At 32.0% G+C, this 19,701-nt stretch overlaps 1 protein-coding gene across 2 annotated transcripts; it reads left to right on the forward strand.

The window, feature by feature from the left end:
• Window positions 1–14,437: 14,437 nt before the first annotated feature.
• Window positions 14,438–18,783, forward strand: LOC143191865 (uncharacterized). 2 transcript variants are annotated; one of them, XM_076397306.1, is made up of 4 exons: window positions 14,438–14,851; window positions 14,912–15,030; window positions 15,315–15,810; window positions 15,913–18,783. In XM_076397306.1, exons 1-4 carry the CDS (start codon window positions 14,530–14,532, stop codon window positions 16,557–16,559), a joined length of 1,584 nt encoding a protein of 527 aa, XP_076253421.1. In that variant the 5' UTR covers window positions 14,438–14,529; the 3' UTR covers window positions 16,560–18,783. The 2 variants fall into 2 exon arrangements, with proteins under 2 accessions (XP_076253421.1, XP_076253420.1); XM_076397305.1 differs by having other exon boundaries at window positions 14,438–15,030.
• Window positions 18,784–19,701: the final 918 nt, after the last annotated feature.

Here is a 19,701-nt window from a genome sequence, read left to right on the forward strand (position 1 = left end):
ATTTGTAATTAGTCGTAGAACTTTGTTTTGGGTACGTTGGATTACTAATTCATTTAATGTTTTTGTGCAGCCATTATAATAAAACATTTTTTATCAAAACATACGCAAAATATCATGATAAAATTTCCCTTTCACCAACTAGAGTTTATGTGGACTGACCCTACTGCTTAACGTGGCCCTCGAAAATAGATAGACTTACCCATGGAAAAAATATAAATTCAAATCTATAGGTAACCGTTATTTTAGACGAACCATATTTGCACCGGAGATTTTTTCTCGGTCATCTCCCCGACGCGTTATGTCGGTCATGAACTTGAAAATAACAACGTAACTTACTAGTTACCGCTCTTTACTGATTCTTATAATAATATTAAGTTACTCCATCGTATCCTTGAAGGTTACGAATTATATCCAATTAAAATATCGAATACTAAGAATATTTTGCGTTTTTTTTTCAACAATATTAAGAGACCAAAAAAGTCTTACCCCATTATAATAAGGCACTTCTTTATTAAAATATAAATAAAATTTAACGACAAAATCAAACTTGAATGTAAGTTTTAGAGTTTCCTTTCTACCAAATAGAACTTATCTAGACTGGGCGTACCATACGTCCTTAAAATGGACTCTAAGCCAAGATCCTCGACAGTAGGTAGTCTTGCCCATAGAAAATATATAAATTCGACTGTATAGGTGACCTTAGTTGTTTTGCGCGGTTCAATCAGTATTGTTCCGATCGCAACCTATGATTGACTAATTTAAATTGTTAAAACAAAAGCAGTTGATTTGTTCCCTTAAATTGTACAAACGCAATCATTTTTAATTTTGTTATTTAAAGTCGTTTGGATTTAAACGTTTGGAGTCATTTTTAACACCATAAAATTGAAAAAACCTTCATTATGCACTGTGCATATTTTCTGTTACATTAGTGGCTATTATATTATTAATCAGCATAAAAATTGATCACAATGAATACAATATGATAGTAAAAAATATTGTGTCTGATGCTGTTACCGAAACTAGACATCGTTTAAAGTAAATAATACTATATTATCTGAATTAAGCTCAATACAAATTTTACATCGCCATCGCGTGTGTGTGTTTCTGTGTGTGTGATACAGGCATTTTAGTGAGGAATTCAGAACTATCATTCCTTCATGAACAGGTCCTAGAGTGCTATCCAATATATCTGACTTTATGAGGTACATATACCATTATCTATCAACATGCATTTTTTTTTTTGAGAAAGTCAACCTACTTCTTATTAAGACATAAAAGCTTGTCCTGAAAATATTAATTTCAGTAGTCTACCCAGCTATTCGAAACATGCGATAGTTAAAATGTGAAAATAATAGTTTATTAGGATCGATTTAGACCGTTAGAAAATGTTTGTAGCAGTGATGGCACTCAATTAAAAATTTAATTGATTTATTTGATTTTTAATTGAGGATTTATTTCCCTGAAGAAATCTATATTGGATGAGTTTCCAATTCATGTTAACTGTTTAAGGAATTAACCAGGATTGTTTAGAGAACTATTTTTGGATCTATTATAGCGCATGGAGTCAGAAATATACACCCTTTACCCAGTATATTTGAAAAATAAATTAAATTGCTCACCAGCAATATATATTTTTCATATCTTTAGATCGTAGATCTTTAAGTTTTTGCCATAATAATAACATATTAGTTATTTTGTATAAATATTACTTATATACTTATATTTTTTATTTTAGTTATATTTGTATACTTATGTATTTCAAGATTCACTAACAATAAAATGTTTTGATGTACTTTGAAAAGATTTTGCTGTCGATGACACTAGCTATGATCTGCTAGAATACTCACTTTCAATGACTATTTCTTAAAAACACTTCTATAGTATTCTAATAAACTACTAATTAATTAAATTATACACAATACTGTTTTATCAAAATAAATAATTTCTGCAGAAAAACGCCTATGGATATCAGGTAACGTGAATCCGAAATAAATAAAGTGTGAATATAGAATCTCAAAGATTTAAATAATTAATTTTCCATGTTAACTATTAATTGTAAAGTATATTAATAGTATGTAGTTACGTATTGCGATAATATATCATTAAAGCCGTTAACAAATTATTTGTTTGTGTCGGCAAGAACAAGACAATACGATTTAAATGCCTTAATTTTGCGCGAAGAAATTCCAAATTATCCAGTTATTAATATTATTTTGATGTAAGTTTTCACTTTATTTGTATATTTAAAGTTTATGTCTGATTTTCCTAAACATAATTAAGTAATATATTTCAATAATATGGTAGTATTTATGATATATTTAGTGATGGCCACATCTTTAAATTTTCAGTAAAACCTGAATGAAAATAGGATTATATACGAGATAATGTGCATAATTTGATATGGTACCGAAACATTTAGGCAATTCTACAAGTTATAACAAATAAATTATTGTTCTCTGTTTATATTTAAGTTTAATATATTCTTGATTTGTGGCAGATGGCAACCGTTCCAGGACACTATAACACTGATTTACATTGAAAAAATAGTAGGGGTTATGATAATTTATTCCAACGAAAAGTATCTAATTGCTAATTTTTTATAAAGATTTCTAAGTAGTATTTACTTCTTAGAATTATGTTTGAGAAAAGTCGTAACAGATACTGGTTTGCAGTAAATTTGTTCGGAATCACAGCAGGAAGATTATAGACTTCCAGATATCTTAAGATATTTTCGTTGTTTTTTCATAATTACATAAAAGATCGTCTAGCACAGTACGGCCACAAGTTCTTAAAAAATCTTTAAATTACTCATATACTTACACTCAACTCTTATGTCGATGCCAGAAATTACCCACAATAAAATAGAGCTGAAAATTTAAAAACTAAGTAATTCGTATTTAAAAACAACGACAAACTCTACAGACGTAGGAAAATGATCAGACCGAGAGATTGTCGAAGTTCCCAAAATGAATTACTGAGAGGCCTAATTAAATAGACCATGAGATTTGGCCAAATAAGGTTTAACATTCGACAACCATAAACAAACGCCGCAAAAATATTAACTGAATCAAAAACAGCAATCAAATTTTTATCCCATATACCATCCACTATATTTAGTCAATCTGCAGTAGCGCCTATCTTATCTCAAACAAGTAAGGAATCGTTTTTTTACTTATATCTAGCATTGGAAGACTGCCCTCTATCTCAGCCAATATATTTTTTAATTTATTATTATACTATATCTAAATCACGATACTTTTTAAAAATAAATGGCAATTATTAATTATCATTAGTTTCATATTTATTTTATTTACTTCTTGGGGCAATTTTTATATCTTTCGCATATACTTTACTTCAGTAATAACATATATACGTTTGTGATATATATATATATATATATATATATATATATATATATATATATATATATATATATATATATATATATATATATATATATATATATATATATATATATATATATATATGCAACACTAAATTTAAAACAAATTATTTGTTATACTTTTTGTACATTGTTAAAAACTCAAAAACATACTTGACTCTAATCAACAAAATCGAGTGATATAAACAAATTAAATGACATTTCGTTCAAACTAGAGTAAAAAGAACAACCGGCTTCGTTGGCGCAGTGGTCAAGGCAACAGGACGGCCCTCCTACTGATACGATGATCTTACTGGGACGTGAATGTACCTTATGTTTGTGATTGTAATTGTAAATGTCTTTACAGACAACAGTGGAAAATCCAACAAAAATGACCATCCCAGTCACGCCAGTAACCAGGTTCGGTAAGACCCGATGTCTTCTCGGGTGGTCTCCAGGTTGGTCACTAGCCAATCGGTAGGCTTAATGCCGAGATCCGTGGTTCGAAGCTCACGTTAAACTGTAGGTCCAGTCGATATAATCCCTGGTTTGTAAAAAGGAGGCTTTCAAATATTTGAAAAATTAAAGAAGACAGCGACAAAAATAAATTTAATAGTCAATATTCATTAAAACTATCTCGCGATTGGAAGAGAAATAAATCGCAATTACTAAATATCGTTAGTTTCATTTTTATTTTATTCACTTCTTAAGATAATTTGGGCGTAACAAATATGATTTAATCATTACATTGTATCTCTGTTGCCAATTACTCAACAAACCAATAATAAAAAATGGAAATGAAAGATATCCATCTCTAGTTCTTGTTTACTTTATGGTATAGAACTTTCTGGTCGATTATTTTGCGGAGATCCCTGGTAAAAAAATAAAAACAAAAGACGCGCTCCAACGCCGTATTCTTAATTTAACCAGGGAATAGCCCCCGGCAGTAAAATTTTAATCAGCAATTCTGAGTATTTTCCATGGAGGATCGCCGGGAGAAAAACACTATGAATTTTTTTCGGTCGTCTTTATGCAAAATGCAACAATTTTCTCCGCGGTATTGTTGAATAACGTCCAACTTTGGCCCCTTTTAATGTTTCTATTACCGAAACGGTTCGTTCCATCATCCACTGAGCGCTCGATTTTGTCTTTTTAACAATAACATATCAAAAGAGCAATATAAACTGTAGGTTAGAGATATATTACACCATCATTTAGTGTTCAAATAAATTTTCAAATTTTTATACCTATTGTAAACGGTCGAATTATTTACGTTTTTCTATTTAATTAATATTTATGTAAAAAAAGTATCCTTAAACCCGTTTAAACCCTAATAGCTAAATATTATTGTTTCAAAACATTATTACCAGTAATTTTCTTTTATTATTTAGGTCAACAAATAACATATTTTTTCAGTTTTATCGATTAATTAGTTTTACTACTAAAACACACTTAATTCATCAAAAGGGCAATTGTCAGCTGGGATTTCATATCACCTACAGATAGATACCTTCAAGCTACGTTACACCATCATCATGACTCTTAATAACTATCCATTCTATATTCCTTAATTAATAAAGCCTATTGGACCCATAAAGTTCCTCAGAGTATCAACTTCGTCAATTGCTTAACTGCTATAAAAAAAGGAAACAAAAAAAATAAGTTCGCCAATTTGTTTAAGAAAGAACAGGCCATTTTGGAAAGGTTCAATCAACACGAAACCAAAGATATATTCAAACAACCCAGAAATATGTCTGAGAGGAAATCCTAAAGTTAAAAGGGGTTCTCTACAGTTAGCAGGTGTGTACAAGGCCCCTGTGAGTGTGGGACCTCACATCTTCCCGGCTATTTAGTTCTCGTTTAGTTTTAGTTCAACGTTTTCAGTCGTGATAGTCACAGTTTAAAAATAAGATAGCCTGAGTAGGAATGCCTTCACTAAAGCCTACCTAATAATTCACTGTGACCATTGTGAAACCTCTGATTAATTTAATTAATAATCGCAAACCCAATACGTAAACCTATAGTTCAAATATGACCTCTTTCATATATGAAGTACTACCTAATAAAAACAATGTTTCTACTCTTTAAAGAGTGCTAGTTATGATTTTTATTTAAAAACAGCTATCTACTGGTCAATGTGAATAATGTATGTTACATAACTGTTAAACAACCTAACATAGCTACGAGTATTAAGTTCGATGCTTTCAATATTTCTGTGAATAAGGTAATAATTTTCCATTTAGCATTATTAAGTAACTCAGTGTCCACAGACTCCAATCGTAGAAAATCCAAAATTGCATTCTCGACATATATTATTTTTAGTGTTTGATTTAAAGATATCTTCTGCTGCTTGATTATACTACAACTTTTTCAGATTTGGTTTCAAATATTTAAAAGTGGTGATTTTGATGTCACTGAAAAGGAAGAACCTAACCGGGAGGACCAACGACCAGTTCTAAGAAAATAAATTACAAGATTTACTTGAATTAAAGCTTAAGCTCTCAAAGAGCTTTCAGATATCATGAAATAAATTCTGACGTTTACATTAAGCGCTTAATTTACGTTAGTACATTGCAATTTCTAAGCGCAAAGAAGTTGGATCAGGATCTTCATTCATACTGACACTGAACTGGAACTCATGGCCATAAAAATCTATGCTTATGGTATTACGAGCAATTAGAATTGAATTAAACTGTTACTGCAGATGTCTGTTGACACAAATTGTGCACACTGATTGACGTAAAATGCATAAAGTCGCCTTCTTGCGTAGCAAAGCTCGGTGACACATTGCAAGATTTATGAAGAATGTAGTATTGAAGCTCGAATGGGAATTTCTGCCACACTCAGTTTACTCACCAGACATAACATTCTTTGCTTGTTCAGATGGATACAGCCACTATTAGTGGGCCAGCACACGATTCCTAAATAATCAAGAAGCGCGAAATCAAGTTGATGATTGGATCGCTTCAACACCAATACAATTCTTTAAACGTGGAATCGTTAACCTTGTTGCCAGAGAAGTGAAGGAAAAAAGTTATAGAAAACGGTGAAAAATATTTTTATTCGATTTATTGTAACAATTTTTCTCAACACGTCTTTTAAATCCGAAAAAATTATCAGAATATATGTAAACACTTAATACTAAGGTTATATCTATCGTAAACGAATGCTGTTTAGTTGCAAAGATTATGGGAAAATGTCATAATTATCCAATCGTGTAGTCATATCAATTTCACGGTTCATAACGGAACCGTAGCCAGACTAGCAATTTATTTCGGAATAAACATTTCTGCCGAGGACCAGGATTGGGTCTTTTGTTCGCAGTTCCATTTAGGGCCGAATTTGAATGAATCTGATAAATTCCAATTTACGTCACTGTTTATGCGGCAACTGACGAATTAACATCGCCATTCGGGAAAGGTTTGAAAGGACGATGTAAATTATTTTAGCGGATTTGGGCCGCTTTCCCAGATCGACGTAAAAATACCCTTTTTCGTTCAAACAAATCAAGCATTAAATCTGAAAATTATGGGCCGCTGAAAGGGGTGGGCCTCTAAATCCCTTATATTATAACAGGGGATAATTTTGTACTCTCGTCGCTGTACTGTAATAAATAAACGATTAGGATAACAAAAATTACCTATATTTTAACGTAACACAAATCTTTAAATCTTTAGTAATAAATCACCACTTTGCTATATTTTTTCGGCATCCCTAGTTGGTTGAACAAGATATTAAAAATATTCTGTAAAAGATAATTCACTTTCTATCTTCGCAGTAACAAAATCTGGAGTATCGAATACGCTATTCAACCACTTTGTAATATGCAATTAAGAATATAATACAAAATGAGCTAACAAGTGTGGTCGAAATATAAAAGATACATTCTTGCTGATTTAAGTCACAAAATATAAGCCTGTAAAATTTGTTAAATATCTGCACTGTTATATATCAGCAGCGCTTTCATAATCATAATCATAATAGTGCTTTGCCGGCTTGATTGGCGCAGTGGTAAAGGCTACAGGACGGTCAACCTACTGTTCCCATAGTCGCGGGTTCGAATCTTGCTGGGACATTTATTTTTTAATTTATTTTTGTAATTGTTTAATATTTATGATTGTCCTAGGTAAGAGTGCAAAATGCGAAAAGGAAAATGATCCCAGTCACACTAGTAACCAGGCCGGGTAAGACCGAACGTCTTCTGGGACGACTTCCAAGGTGATTATTCACCAGTCGGTAAGCTTAATACCTATGACCGTGGTTCGAAGCCCAAGTTAAACTGTAGCTTCAGCCAGATAAACCCTCGTTGGTAAAAGGAGGCTATAGGTAGGTAAAAGAAAATATACAAAAAAACATTCTGCCATCCAAACACCCTGGACGGTTCCAATGCTCTTTTAACAAAATAGACAATATACTATTCTCTTCCTCACTAACCTTATCCCTACCCCCTCCCATGATATAAATAATTATAGGAAAGTCCATTTTAAAGCGAATCAAGTCATGCCCAGCAAATTGAATGATTTTTCAAAAATATAATTCACCATTTAAATATTCTTTTATAACAAACTAAACTATAATTTATCTTTAAATTACAAACATTATCTATAACATACTAAAAGTAATACCAAAAACTATTTATCAAACCGAAATAAAAATATTTTTATTGTTGGAAAATAGGATAAAAAAATGTATTTGTATCAATAGTTGAAAATAACTGTATCAAACTTTTGAAGTGCATTCAAACCTAGGATACGCTTAGAGGAGGATACACTGATCTACAACGAAATCCTCCTTCAAGAAATTATGCCATAAATATGAAGATTTTAATGCTCTGAATTTATTTGCGTCGGCCGATTTTTGCCATCACGTCCAAATTTTACGATATGATTTTTTTTTATTAGAAAAATTTAGGTTTATTAATTTTTTTAATACTTCAACAACATAAACAGAGTATATGCATAGAAGATAGGTTTTGGGGAATTGAATGAGAAAGAATTAGAGTGTCGAATGTGATTTTGATGGTAGTACATACGCGCATGCGCTGTAACTCTACAACAGTTGTTTGAAAGCTAGTCTTTTAATTGTTTACGTTTTGTATAAAAAGTTTTGTTAAAGTTCATATTCTCTATTCTTTTTGGAGTATTTTATGTGTAATTTATGTATATTTTCATAAACAGAACCTATAAATATAAAATAGAAATTTGAAAATTGTTCTAAAATAAATTTTATTTAATTTTAGTTTATGAAATGCCGCCACGAACTTGTAACTATCCTACAGGCAGTTTTTGTTACATTTGTGGTGAGTTTACTCTAAAAATACAACGAAATGCGATAGGAGATCTTGTTAAAACAGCTGATCATCTGTATTTTGGATTATCTATTAATGAGAGAAATAAAAGTTGGCTGTCAAAAATATGTTGCAACAGTTGCTCAAGAACATTCAGAGGCTGGCTTGAGGGAAGTCACAAATCCATGCCGTTTTCAATGCTAATGATTTGGAATGAACCGCAAAATCATAAAAATTATTGTTATTTTTACATAACATCAACACTAGGATTTTCAAAAAAAAAATAAGATCGTGTATCCCAATATCGCATCTACCAAGAGACCGATTTCTCGTGGTGATTACTCTTTACCTCCAGTTCCACCAAATAATAGCGAAAAATTGGAAAATAAAAATATCTCTGGTCTACAGTCTCAATCAAGTTTTCTTTCCACTGGCACATTTTCATCTTCATACGCTTTATCTGGATCTTCAAGCCCATCAAAGGAACCTTATTTACTTAAACAAGGTGACTTAAATGATCTTGTTAGAGACTTGGGGCTTTCTAAATCTAAAGCACAATTACTCGGATCAAGATTAAAACAGTGGGATTTGTTGGATAAAAGCACAAGAGCTTCATATTTTCGCACAAGACAAGAAGACTTTCCTAAAGAAGATGATTTGGTATATTGCAATGTTTTTCCAGAAAATTCCAGTGAATGGAGACTTTTTATTGGCGCGTCAAAAATAAGTTTGCAAACCGTTTTGCTCCATAATGGTAATAAATACCAATCTGTGCCCGTTACACATGCAACAAATATGAAGGAAAATTATATAAACCTGGTGGTGTTACTCGAAAAAAAAGTAAATATTCTCAATACTTATGGAATATTTGTGCTGATTTAAAAGTCGTCACTATACTTACTAGATTATAAGGAAGATACACGAAGAAACTGTTTTCTCTGTGAGTGAAATAGTCGCGTAAGAGAAAAACATTACAAAGTGAAAACTTGACCATTAAGAAAAAGCTTGACTACGGGACCTAAAAATGTTTTTCAAAAACCTTTAGTACCAAGTGATAACATTTTTCTGTCACCACTTTACATAAAGTTGGGACATATGAAAAACTTTATAAAAGCTATGAATAAAGATGGTGCAGGTTTCCAATTTCTCAAAACAAAGTTTCCTCGAATCATTGACGCGAAAGTGAAAGAATGAATTATTGTAGGTCCCAAGATACGCGGTCTTATGAGTATGGAGTCTTTGAATCAAAGTTGAACAAAGCAGAAAAGAGAGCTTGGGTGGTTTTTATGAAAATGTGTCATAATTTTCTTAGGAATACGATATCTGACAACTATCGACAAATCACTAAAGAGCTTCTTTCTGTTTATAAAGCTTTAGGATGCAACATGTCACTCAAAATTCATTTTTTGAACTCGCATCATTTGGAACCGCCTCAAATGAACATGCTGAAAGATTTCATCAAGATATTATGTAAATTGTAAGACGCTACAATGGAAAATGGTCAGTAGCAATGCTTGCTGATTTCTGTTGATCGATTCGCCGAGAAACTCCATTGGAAACCATGAAAAGAAAGAAAACTACAAAATAACTTGACTTTTATCACTTACTTGTCACTATATAATGAGATAATTTAATGATACATGTGTAACTTGTGATTGTAAAAAACCATTTTTTACTGCAAAACGTAGATCATAATATTTTTTCTCTTTTTTATAACAAATGTTATTTTAATAATATTATTTTCTAATTAAGTGAACATTAATTGAGAAATATATGTGCTATACTTATTTGTATGTTATTTTTCGTGTTTAGAGCGAGAAATGTGGTGAATTCACGCATGAAAACAAAAAGGAGGAAAGCATTTTTTTTGCAGACCAGTGATATAAAAGATTTGTTCTAAGATTTTTCCAACATCAGACTCCCTTAAATCTAACCCCCCACCCCTCCCTACCAAGAAGTTAGGGGGGGGGGGGCAAAAGTGAGTTTTGCGTGAAAAGTAGGGTTGGAATGATGCAATATCGATATTGATAAAATCGCTTAGTTCACAAAAAAATTCTTGTAGGCTATATTTCTGTGGATTACGGACTTTGTTCTGTGATAGTTAAAACAAGCCATCGGTAAATCGTTTAAACTTTCAGACTTGGAGAGGCGGTAAGTCGTTGGTACTCAAAAAGTGTGTAAATCAGGAAGCAATTCGAAGTGCAATTCACAGATTTTTTCCATCATTTTTACTGAGTTGTAAAACGGTGCATCGTCTTGGTTAAGCAGCACTTTCTTTTTCTCCAAATGCGGCCGTTATTCGGCGATTTTGTCCTTTGTCCAAACGGTCCAATAACGCTATGTAATAGTCGCTGTTGATGGTCCTTCCTTTCAAGGTAGTCAATGAAAATTTTTCCATGCGTATCCCAAAATACAGACGCCATAACCTTGCCAGCCGACTGTTGCGTTTTCCCACGCATTGGAGCGGGTTCATCGTGTGCAGGCCACTCGGATGACTGTCGATTGGACTTCGGAATGACATGATTGAGCCATGTTTCATCCATTGTCACATATCGACATAAAAACTAGGGTTTATTACGCTTGATCATCTCTCGTCGTTGTTTTTGGTCAACAGTGATCTCGCGTGGCATCCACTTTGCACGGAGCTTTCTCATACCCAAATATTCGTGAATGATACGATATACACGTTTAGTTGATATCTTATTTCTTTCAATTTCAATTTACAGTCATTCAAAATGATTTTGTGGATTTTTAAAATGTTTTCGGCGTTAAAAACCTCTTTTGGGCGTCCACTGCATTCACCGTCTTCGGTTCTCATTTCGCCACATCTAAACTTAATATAGCCATCCTTGATGGTTGATGTTCCTGGAGTAGCGTCCGGAAACTCGGTATCAAGCCAAGTTTTTGATTCAACTGTATTTTTTCCATTCAATAAACCATATTTTATCAACAAGCGAAATTCCTTTTCATCCATTTTTTTTCACAATAATAGAAGTTACTTCACTCAAAATTCTATAATTCACAAACTAATGATCCGACAGCTATCAAATTTATACAAGCATCTTTAAAGAGTTAGGGCTAACTAAAAAATATATGGATTTAATTCTAGTAGCGCCATCTATGTGTCAGGCCGGGGACTTTTCAATTGATCTCTAATAACCAATTTACTACAGAATTGAATCATATTTTCAAAATTTTATTAATTATAGAATAGATTCTCCCTGGATAATATTTATCCAAATGTCTGTTCGGTGAATGAATAACTTTCACTACTAAATGACTTAAAACTAAAGCTTGAACGGTACAAGAAATGATAAAAATATAATATTTAACTCTATATGTAAAATAAGTGCTTAACTAATACATATACTAACGATATAATCAAATTAATAGGCTTTTTAACCGCATTACCTAAATGACAGTAGATATGCATTTTATTTTAAACTCCTACACCAAGAGTATATTTTAAATAAAAATTACCATTGTTCAACTATAAAAGGTATTGCTCAGTGAAACGATGCATTCCATCTCGAGACGAATCAGAAATCGACGTCATTGCATCGTCCCGACGAGCTACTACGCCTGCTGCCGGGGACCAGTTGCATTGTTCATCTCAGTTTACCGCCTTATTCAGGCATCAAAAGCGTCCCGAAAGACGGCACAAAGTGGCTGGCGACGTGTGTGCGGAATCCGTTTGGTCGGAACGTTATTCGCCTTGAAAATTCGAGGAGGTACGGGTGAAAACGGCGACTGGGGGCGCGCCAGAATATTATTTTGATATCACAGGCGATCTTGAAATTCCGGAATAGGCTCCGGAGGTGGGTCGTTTTCCTTTTCTTTTGTTGGACGACGCCGGCTGGCGATATGGCAGACCGAATAATCGGGGTTCTTTACATTGAATGGAGAAAAACCCCGGGCCCTACAACAGTTCAATATCAGAAGTGGATATATTTTTTTGTTATAAAGAAAATAAATAGGGTATATTTAGTTGCCTCAGAGTAGGAAGTATTGACTTATAGATTGGGAGAATCTCCAAAAAAGCCTTACTATAAAATAGTTGCAATAAAATAATATAATAATATAATAATATAATAATATAATAATATAATAATATAATAATATAATAATATAATAATATAATAATATAATAATATAATAATATAATAATATAATAATATAATAATATAATAATATAATAATATAATAATATAATAATATAATAATATAATAATATAATAACACAATAATATAATAATAAAATAATATAATAATATAATAATACAATAATATAATAATATAATAATACTAGCGACCCGCCCCGGCTTCGCACGGGTGCAATGCTGATACTAAATTAAATACACTACAGAAAAAATATGAACGTTGTATATAAAAACATAGCGGCCCGCTCCGACTTTGCACGGGCATAAAATATATATGCCTATGTCACTCAATGAAAACATGATTAAAATCGATCCAGTATTTTTGGTTCATTCATTACTGCCCTTGGCCTGCACGCATTAAATTTGAAGTAAAACAATACCTCTTCCCCTATACTTACTATGAAGATTTCCTGCTATCTTTGGAATATCTAAATTTATACAATTTTTATTACATTACACATTTTTAAACGCAAATTTTAAATTTGTAATATCTCCGAAAATATTTGTTTAATTTACATGCTCTAAGGAACCATATTGATCTATATTAATTGCACACTGTATTTAAGGTACTTAATTCGATAAGGATTAATGCCGTATTGCTTAAAATAGCTTCGTAAATAAGCCATTTTCTCACGTAAAAAGTAAACAATAAAAATGGTTAATGTGGGTTATCCCTAAAAGATAAACATATACCATCGCGGACTTTTTTGTAGACCTTTTTATGGTGTACAATACTGTAGTACATTAATTTGATCTAACTCGTAGGGTTAGGCAGCGTTTTTGCTAATTGCTAAATAAGCCTAAAAAAATAGGTTAATTTACGACATCACGTTAGAAACCTCTAAAATTAGCAATGTAGCCTTAGTATATTATGCATGTATTATACATATAAACTCTTGAATCCTCTTGAATCCCTCTATCTATTGAAAAAAACCGCATCAAAATCCGTTGTGTAGTTTTAAAGATTTAAGCGGACATAGGGATATAGGGACAGAAAAGGCGACTTTGTTTTATACTATGTAGTGATAATAATATAATAATATAATAATATAATAATATAATAATATAATAATATAATAATATAATAATATAATAATATAATAATATAATAATATAATAATATAATAATATAATCTTATATATAAAAATGAATCGCAAAATATGTTCCTAAGCGCATAACTCAACAACGCCTGGACCAATTTGGCCAAATCTTTTTTTAAAATGTTCGTTGAAGTTCAGGGATGGTTTTTACGGCGAGAAAAATTAGAATTATTGCTGGAAAAACCCTAAAAATAGCCCTTTTTGTTTGAATTTGTTTCGTGTATCAGTTGACAATTCATCTGTCATCTGTCAAAAGTCATCTGTAACAGACAACTTTTTTTTTTTAAATTTGATATGACTTGAACTCAAATCCTTTTAATCCGTACGAATTGTTTTATTTATTTAAAATTTTTTATTTGTTTAAAATTTAATTCAAATTTTAAATAAATAAAACAATTCGTACGGCTTAAAAGGATTTGAGTTCAAGTCATATCAAATTTAAAAAAAAAAGTTGTCTGTTACAGATGACTTTTGACAGATGACAGATGAATTGTCAAGTGATACACGAAACAAATTCGTATATCGTGTTTTGTGCAGAGTGTTTAGTTAGTTAGTGTTTGTTTAGTTCGTGATTAGTGAAAAAATAATTTATATTTGATATGCCTCCTATAAGACGAAGCAATTTAGGTAGAAGAACCAGAAATGCTATAAACCAAGCTAATTACCGATCTAATCGTACTGCACAAGAACGTGACGACGGAAATGAACGTGAAAGAATTCGGATATCACAAACGCGTGAAGCGCGAGCGCGACATTCAACTAATAATCGCGCAAGTTTGAATCCAGCTGCTTTCAGTTACGATGTGTCAATTGACTACAGTAACTACCAATGTGTTGTTATTGGTTCTATGAACTTGGTTTGCTCACACTGTAAGGCATTAAAATACAAAAACGATGCCAATGGATTGTGTTGCGCAAATGGTAAAGTGAAATTGATACAATTGGATCCACCACCAGAACCATTGTACTCATTGGTTTCAGGAATAGGAACAGATTCTATACACTTTTTGACACATATTCAACAATATAACAATTGCTTTCAAATGACTTCATTTGGGGCAACAAATGCAGTTCGGGAAAATTTTATGCCAACTTTCAAGGTATGTATTATAGCAGTTACTCATAATTATTTTAGCGAACAAAATTTTCTGTCACCAAAGTTAAGATGTGTTACTAATCTTCAATTTCTTAATCATTACGAAATATATCACTTAGTCATCATATTATATGGTGATTCAGTTTCAGTGACACTTTTATTATATTTTATATTTGATAGATATTAGTTAAAACTAAATATATACTTTTTAAGATCAAATATTATTTAAGTTTGATCATTGACAATCCATTAATTTATACCACACCATAATATTTTTTTTATTTACAGATACAAGGGCAAATATATCACAGAGCAGGTTCACTGTTACCAGTGTCAGATAGCGACAACAAATTCCTGCAAATTTATTTTATGGGCAATTCACCACAAGAAATTGATCTGCGTTGTGCACATAACAATTTAGTAAAAAGGTCTATTGTAGAACAATTACAAACTTTATTTCATCAACACAATCAATTGATTATATTGTTTAAAACTGCCCTGGATCTGATGCCATCCGATAATCACAAAATTGTAATCAGAGCTGATAAAACACCTGCAGGTCAACATACAAGACGTTTTAATGCACCAACTATTGATGAAGTTGCTATCGTTGTAGTTGGAGAAAACTTGGAATCCCGTGATATTGTTTTACATCGTCGGAATTTTCAATTACAACCTATAAAGGAAACACACCGCTCATATGATGCACTGCAATATCCCATTATATTTTGGCAAGGTGAAGATGGCTACGATTTATCAATAAAAATGATAAATCCCATTACAGGTAACTAAAATATTAGTTTAGCTATGGCGATAATATCTCAGTCACTATATTATGTATTTTAATTTTATATTTGAATGTTATTAAAACAAAATCTGTTTACAGGTTCTGAAACCAACAAAAAAGTCAGTTCAATGAACTATTATTCATACCGCCTAATGATTCGGGAAAATGCAGATAATCACATATTGAAATGTCGGCGATTATATCACAAATATGTTGATGACATGTATGTTAAAATTGAAACGGAGAGATTAACATTCATCAGGTTGAATCAAACCAAACTCCGATCTGAAGAGTATATTCACCTTCGAGATGCGATTAATACTGATGGAAATGCACAGAATGTCGGTCGGATGACTATTCTTCCAGCAACATACATCGGAAGCCCTCGGCATATGCACGAATATGCTCAAGATGCCATGTCGTATGTTCGTCATTATGGTACAGCAGATTTGTTCATCACATTTACATTCAATCCGCAATGGATAGAAATTAAGCAGGAGTTATTACCTGGGAAATCATCCATTGATCGTCATGATATTACAGCCAGAGTCTTTAGACAAAAGTTGAAATCTTTAATGAATTTCATCGTAAAACATAATGTGTTTGGTGAGACACGCTGCTGGATGTATTCTGTGGAGTGGCAGAAACGAGGATTGCCACATGCACACATTTTGATTTGGTTGGTTGAAAAGATAAGGCCAACTGAAGTTGATGCAGTGATATCAGCTGAAATCCCTAATGTATAAGTAGATCCTGGATTGCATGAGGTAGTTATCAAAAACATGATACATGGTCCCTGTGGAACTCTTAATCAAAATTCACCGTGTATGATGGATGGTAAATGTTCAAAACGATATCCACGGACATTAATATCGGAAACAATTACTGGTAATGACGGTTATCCATTGTATCGTCGCAGATCGACAGCAGACAATGGAAAATCAACAATTGTCAAATTAAATTAACAAGATATTGAAATAGATAATCGTTGGATTGTTCCATATTCACCCATTTTATCAAAGACATTCAAAGCACACATCAACGTTGAATCTTGCCATTCAGTGAAATCGATTAAATACATTTGCAAATATGTAACCAAAGGGAGTGATATGGCTGTGATTGGAATTGGTGCAGAGAATTCTAATGATGAAGTTACCCAATACCAAATGGGCCGCTATGTCAGTAGTAATGAAGCAGTTTGGCGAATATTTTCTTTTCCTATTCATGAGAGACACCCTTCTGTTGTTCACTTAGCTGTGCATTTAGAAAATGGACAAAGAGTGTATTTTACAGCACAGAACGCAGTACAAAGAGCTGCTCAGCCACCATCTACTACATTAACCAGTTTTTTTGAGACATGCCAAAACGATGATTTCGCACAAACATTGCTATATTCTGAAATGCCAAAATATTATACCTGGAATCAATCCTCAAGGAGATTTATACGACGGAAACAAGGAAAACCAGTTCCAGGATATACAGATGTATATTCCACCGATGCGATTGGCCGGATTTATTCAGTACATCCAAGCAATGATGAATGTTTTTATTTACGACTGCTATTAGTCAATGTACGTGGCCCAACATCATTCCAACAGTTACGAACTGTTGATGGTGAATTGTGTGGATCCTACAGAGAAGCCTGTCAACGTTTGCAATTGCTTGAAAATGACGCTCATTGGGATCAAACTCTCAATGATGCTGTAATATCATCACACACTCATCAAATACGAACATTGTTTTCTATAATCATATCTACATGCTTCCCATCAAACCCAATTGATTTGTGGATGAAGTACAAAGATTATATGTGTGATGATATTTTGTATCAAATACGGAATAGAATGGGAAATCCAAATATACAAATCAGTGAAGAAATTTACAATGAAGCATTGATTTCAATTGAGGACATGTGCTTGATAATGTCAAACAAACTATTAATTCAATTAGGCCTGACCGCGCCCAATCGTCCAATGCATGACGCTTTTAACCAAGAGTTGCATCGAGAAAGACTGTATGATCTCAACGCTTTGAAAGAATAAATTCAAACAAATCTTCCACTGTTAAATGAACAACAGAAGTATGTATTTGAAACTCTTATGAAAGTAACAAATGATGAAACTGGAGGGATTTATTTCTTAGATGCACCTGGTGGTACAGGAAAAACTTTTTTTATTTCATTAATATTAGCAACAATTCGTTCACAAAATAAAATTGCACTTGCACTCGCTTCGTCGGGAATCGCAGCAACTTTGCTTGAAGGTGGTCGAACAGCCCATTCAGCACTAAAATTGCCATTAAATATGCAAAGCAATGAAACTCCAACCTGCAACGTTTCGAAGAACTCTGCAATGGCAAAGGTTTTGCAGCAATGTAAATTGATTGTTTGGGATGAATGCACGATGGCACATAAAAAATCTTTGGAGGCTTTAGACAGAACCTTAAAAGATCTACGTAGCAATAATAACCGATTTGGTGGTGCAATGATTTTATTAGCAGGAGATTTTCATCAAACATTGCCAGTGATTCCACGATCAACGCCAGCTGATGAACTCAATGCATGTCTAAAGTCCTCCAATTTGTGGAAACATGTTAAAGTACTTCATTTAAGCAAGAATATGCGTGTCGAGTTGCAAAATGACCAATCTGGAAACATATTCTCTAAACAACTCATTGACATTGGTAATGGCAAATTTCCTATAGACATGTTGACGGCTTGCTTTTGCTATGACTATAAACAAGTCCCAGGGGCAATCATTAAGTGTTTGTGGTATTAATCTAGAAAACCCATGTTTCTCACATGGTCAATTGTATGTTGCCTGTTCCCGTGTTGGAAAACCATCAGATTTGTTTATCTATGCGCCAGGTAATCAAACAAAAAACATCGTATACCACAAAGCAATATAATGATAATAATAATAATAATTATGATTCACATGATTAACAATAAAGCGATTACTTACTTTTCAATCCTTATATATGTTTTATTTAATTATTTTTTATTCACAACGCCCTATCACCAGGGTGATGGTTCTGTTCAGGAGAATTTTTTAAAATACGTAGGCACAAAAACTGCCACATTACAAATCTTTTTGACAGGACGAAGTCTGTCGGGTCAGCTAGTAATATAATAATATAATAATATAATAATATAATAATATAATAATATAATAATATAATAATATAATAATATAATAATATAATAATATAATAATATAATAATATAATAATATAATAATATAATAATATAATAATATAATAATATAATAATATAATAATATAATAATATAATAATATAATAATATAATAATATAATAATATAATAATATAATAATATAATAATATAATAATATAATAATATAATAATATAATAATATAATAATATTATAATAGTTGTATTCCCCAAACGCCTAATCCACTTAATTAACAATTGTATATAATGAGTAATGTATTTTGTAGTATTTTGTAGTAGTAATATGTATTTAACTTTCATTAGAGAGCATATTTATGTTTTACGATTAGTTCTTGTTTCTTTCGATGCAATTTATCCTTGTAAAGTCATTATGATATAATAATACATACATTTCTCTTTAATTCTACATTTCTCTTTAGTTTGTCCTGTTACTATCTGTATACATTATTCCTTAATTGCAGCCCTGTTTATGGATTTTGTTATATGTTTTAAAAATTGCATTCTTTTAAAAGCAATCTCTGTATGTTCCATTAAACCCCTTCGTGGGTTATCTTTACAAGACTTTACCACTTAAATCCTATATTATCCAACAATGTATGAACGGATATTCTACATCTCGCAAATAGCTGTATATATTTTGGATCTTTGTGGATACTTTCCAGACTAACAATATTCTGTGAAATAATTGTATTAAA

The sequence above is a fragment of the Rhynchophorus ferrugineus genome, unplaced genomic scaffold, assembly GCF_030347505.1.
Source record: "Rhynchophorus ferrugineus isolate W39M unplaced genomic scaffold, kcgeb_rfMv2 rfM2, whole genome shotgun sequence".
NCBI lineage: Eukaryota > Metazoa > Arthropoda > Insecta > Coleoptera > Curculionidae > Rhynchophorus > Rhynchophorus ferrugineus.

Excerpts from the sequence above, each read along its gene's own strand:
- LOC143191865 (XM_076397305.1), top strand. The coding sequence starts at position 14,530 with ATGCCTCCTATAAGACGAAGCAATTTAGGTAGAAGAACCAGAAATGCT. Across the intron at positions 15,031-15,314 it reads ATTTTATGCCAACTTTCAAG|ATACAAGGGCAAATATATCA; the intron begins GTATGTATTATA and ends TTTTATTTACAG. Across the intron at positions 15,811-15,912 it reads AATGATAAATCCCATTACAG|GTTCTGAAACCAACAAAAAA; the intron begins GTAACTAAAATA and ends ATCTGTTTACAG.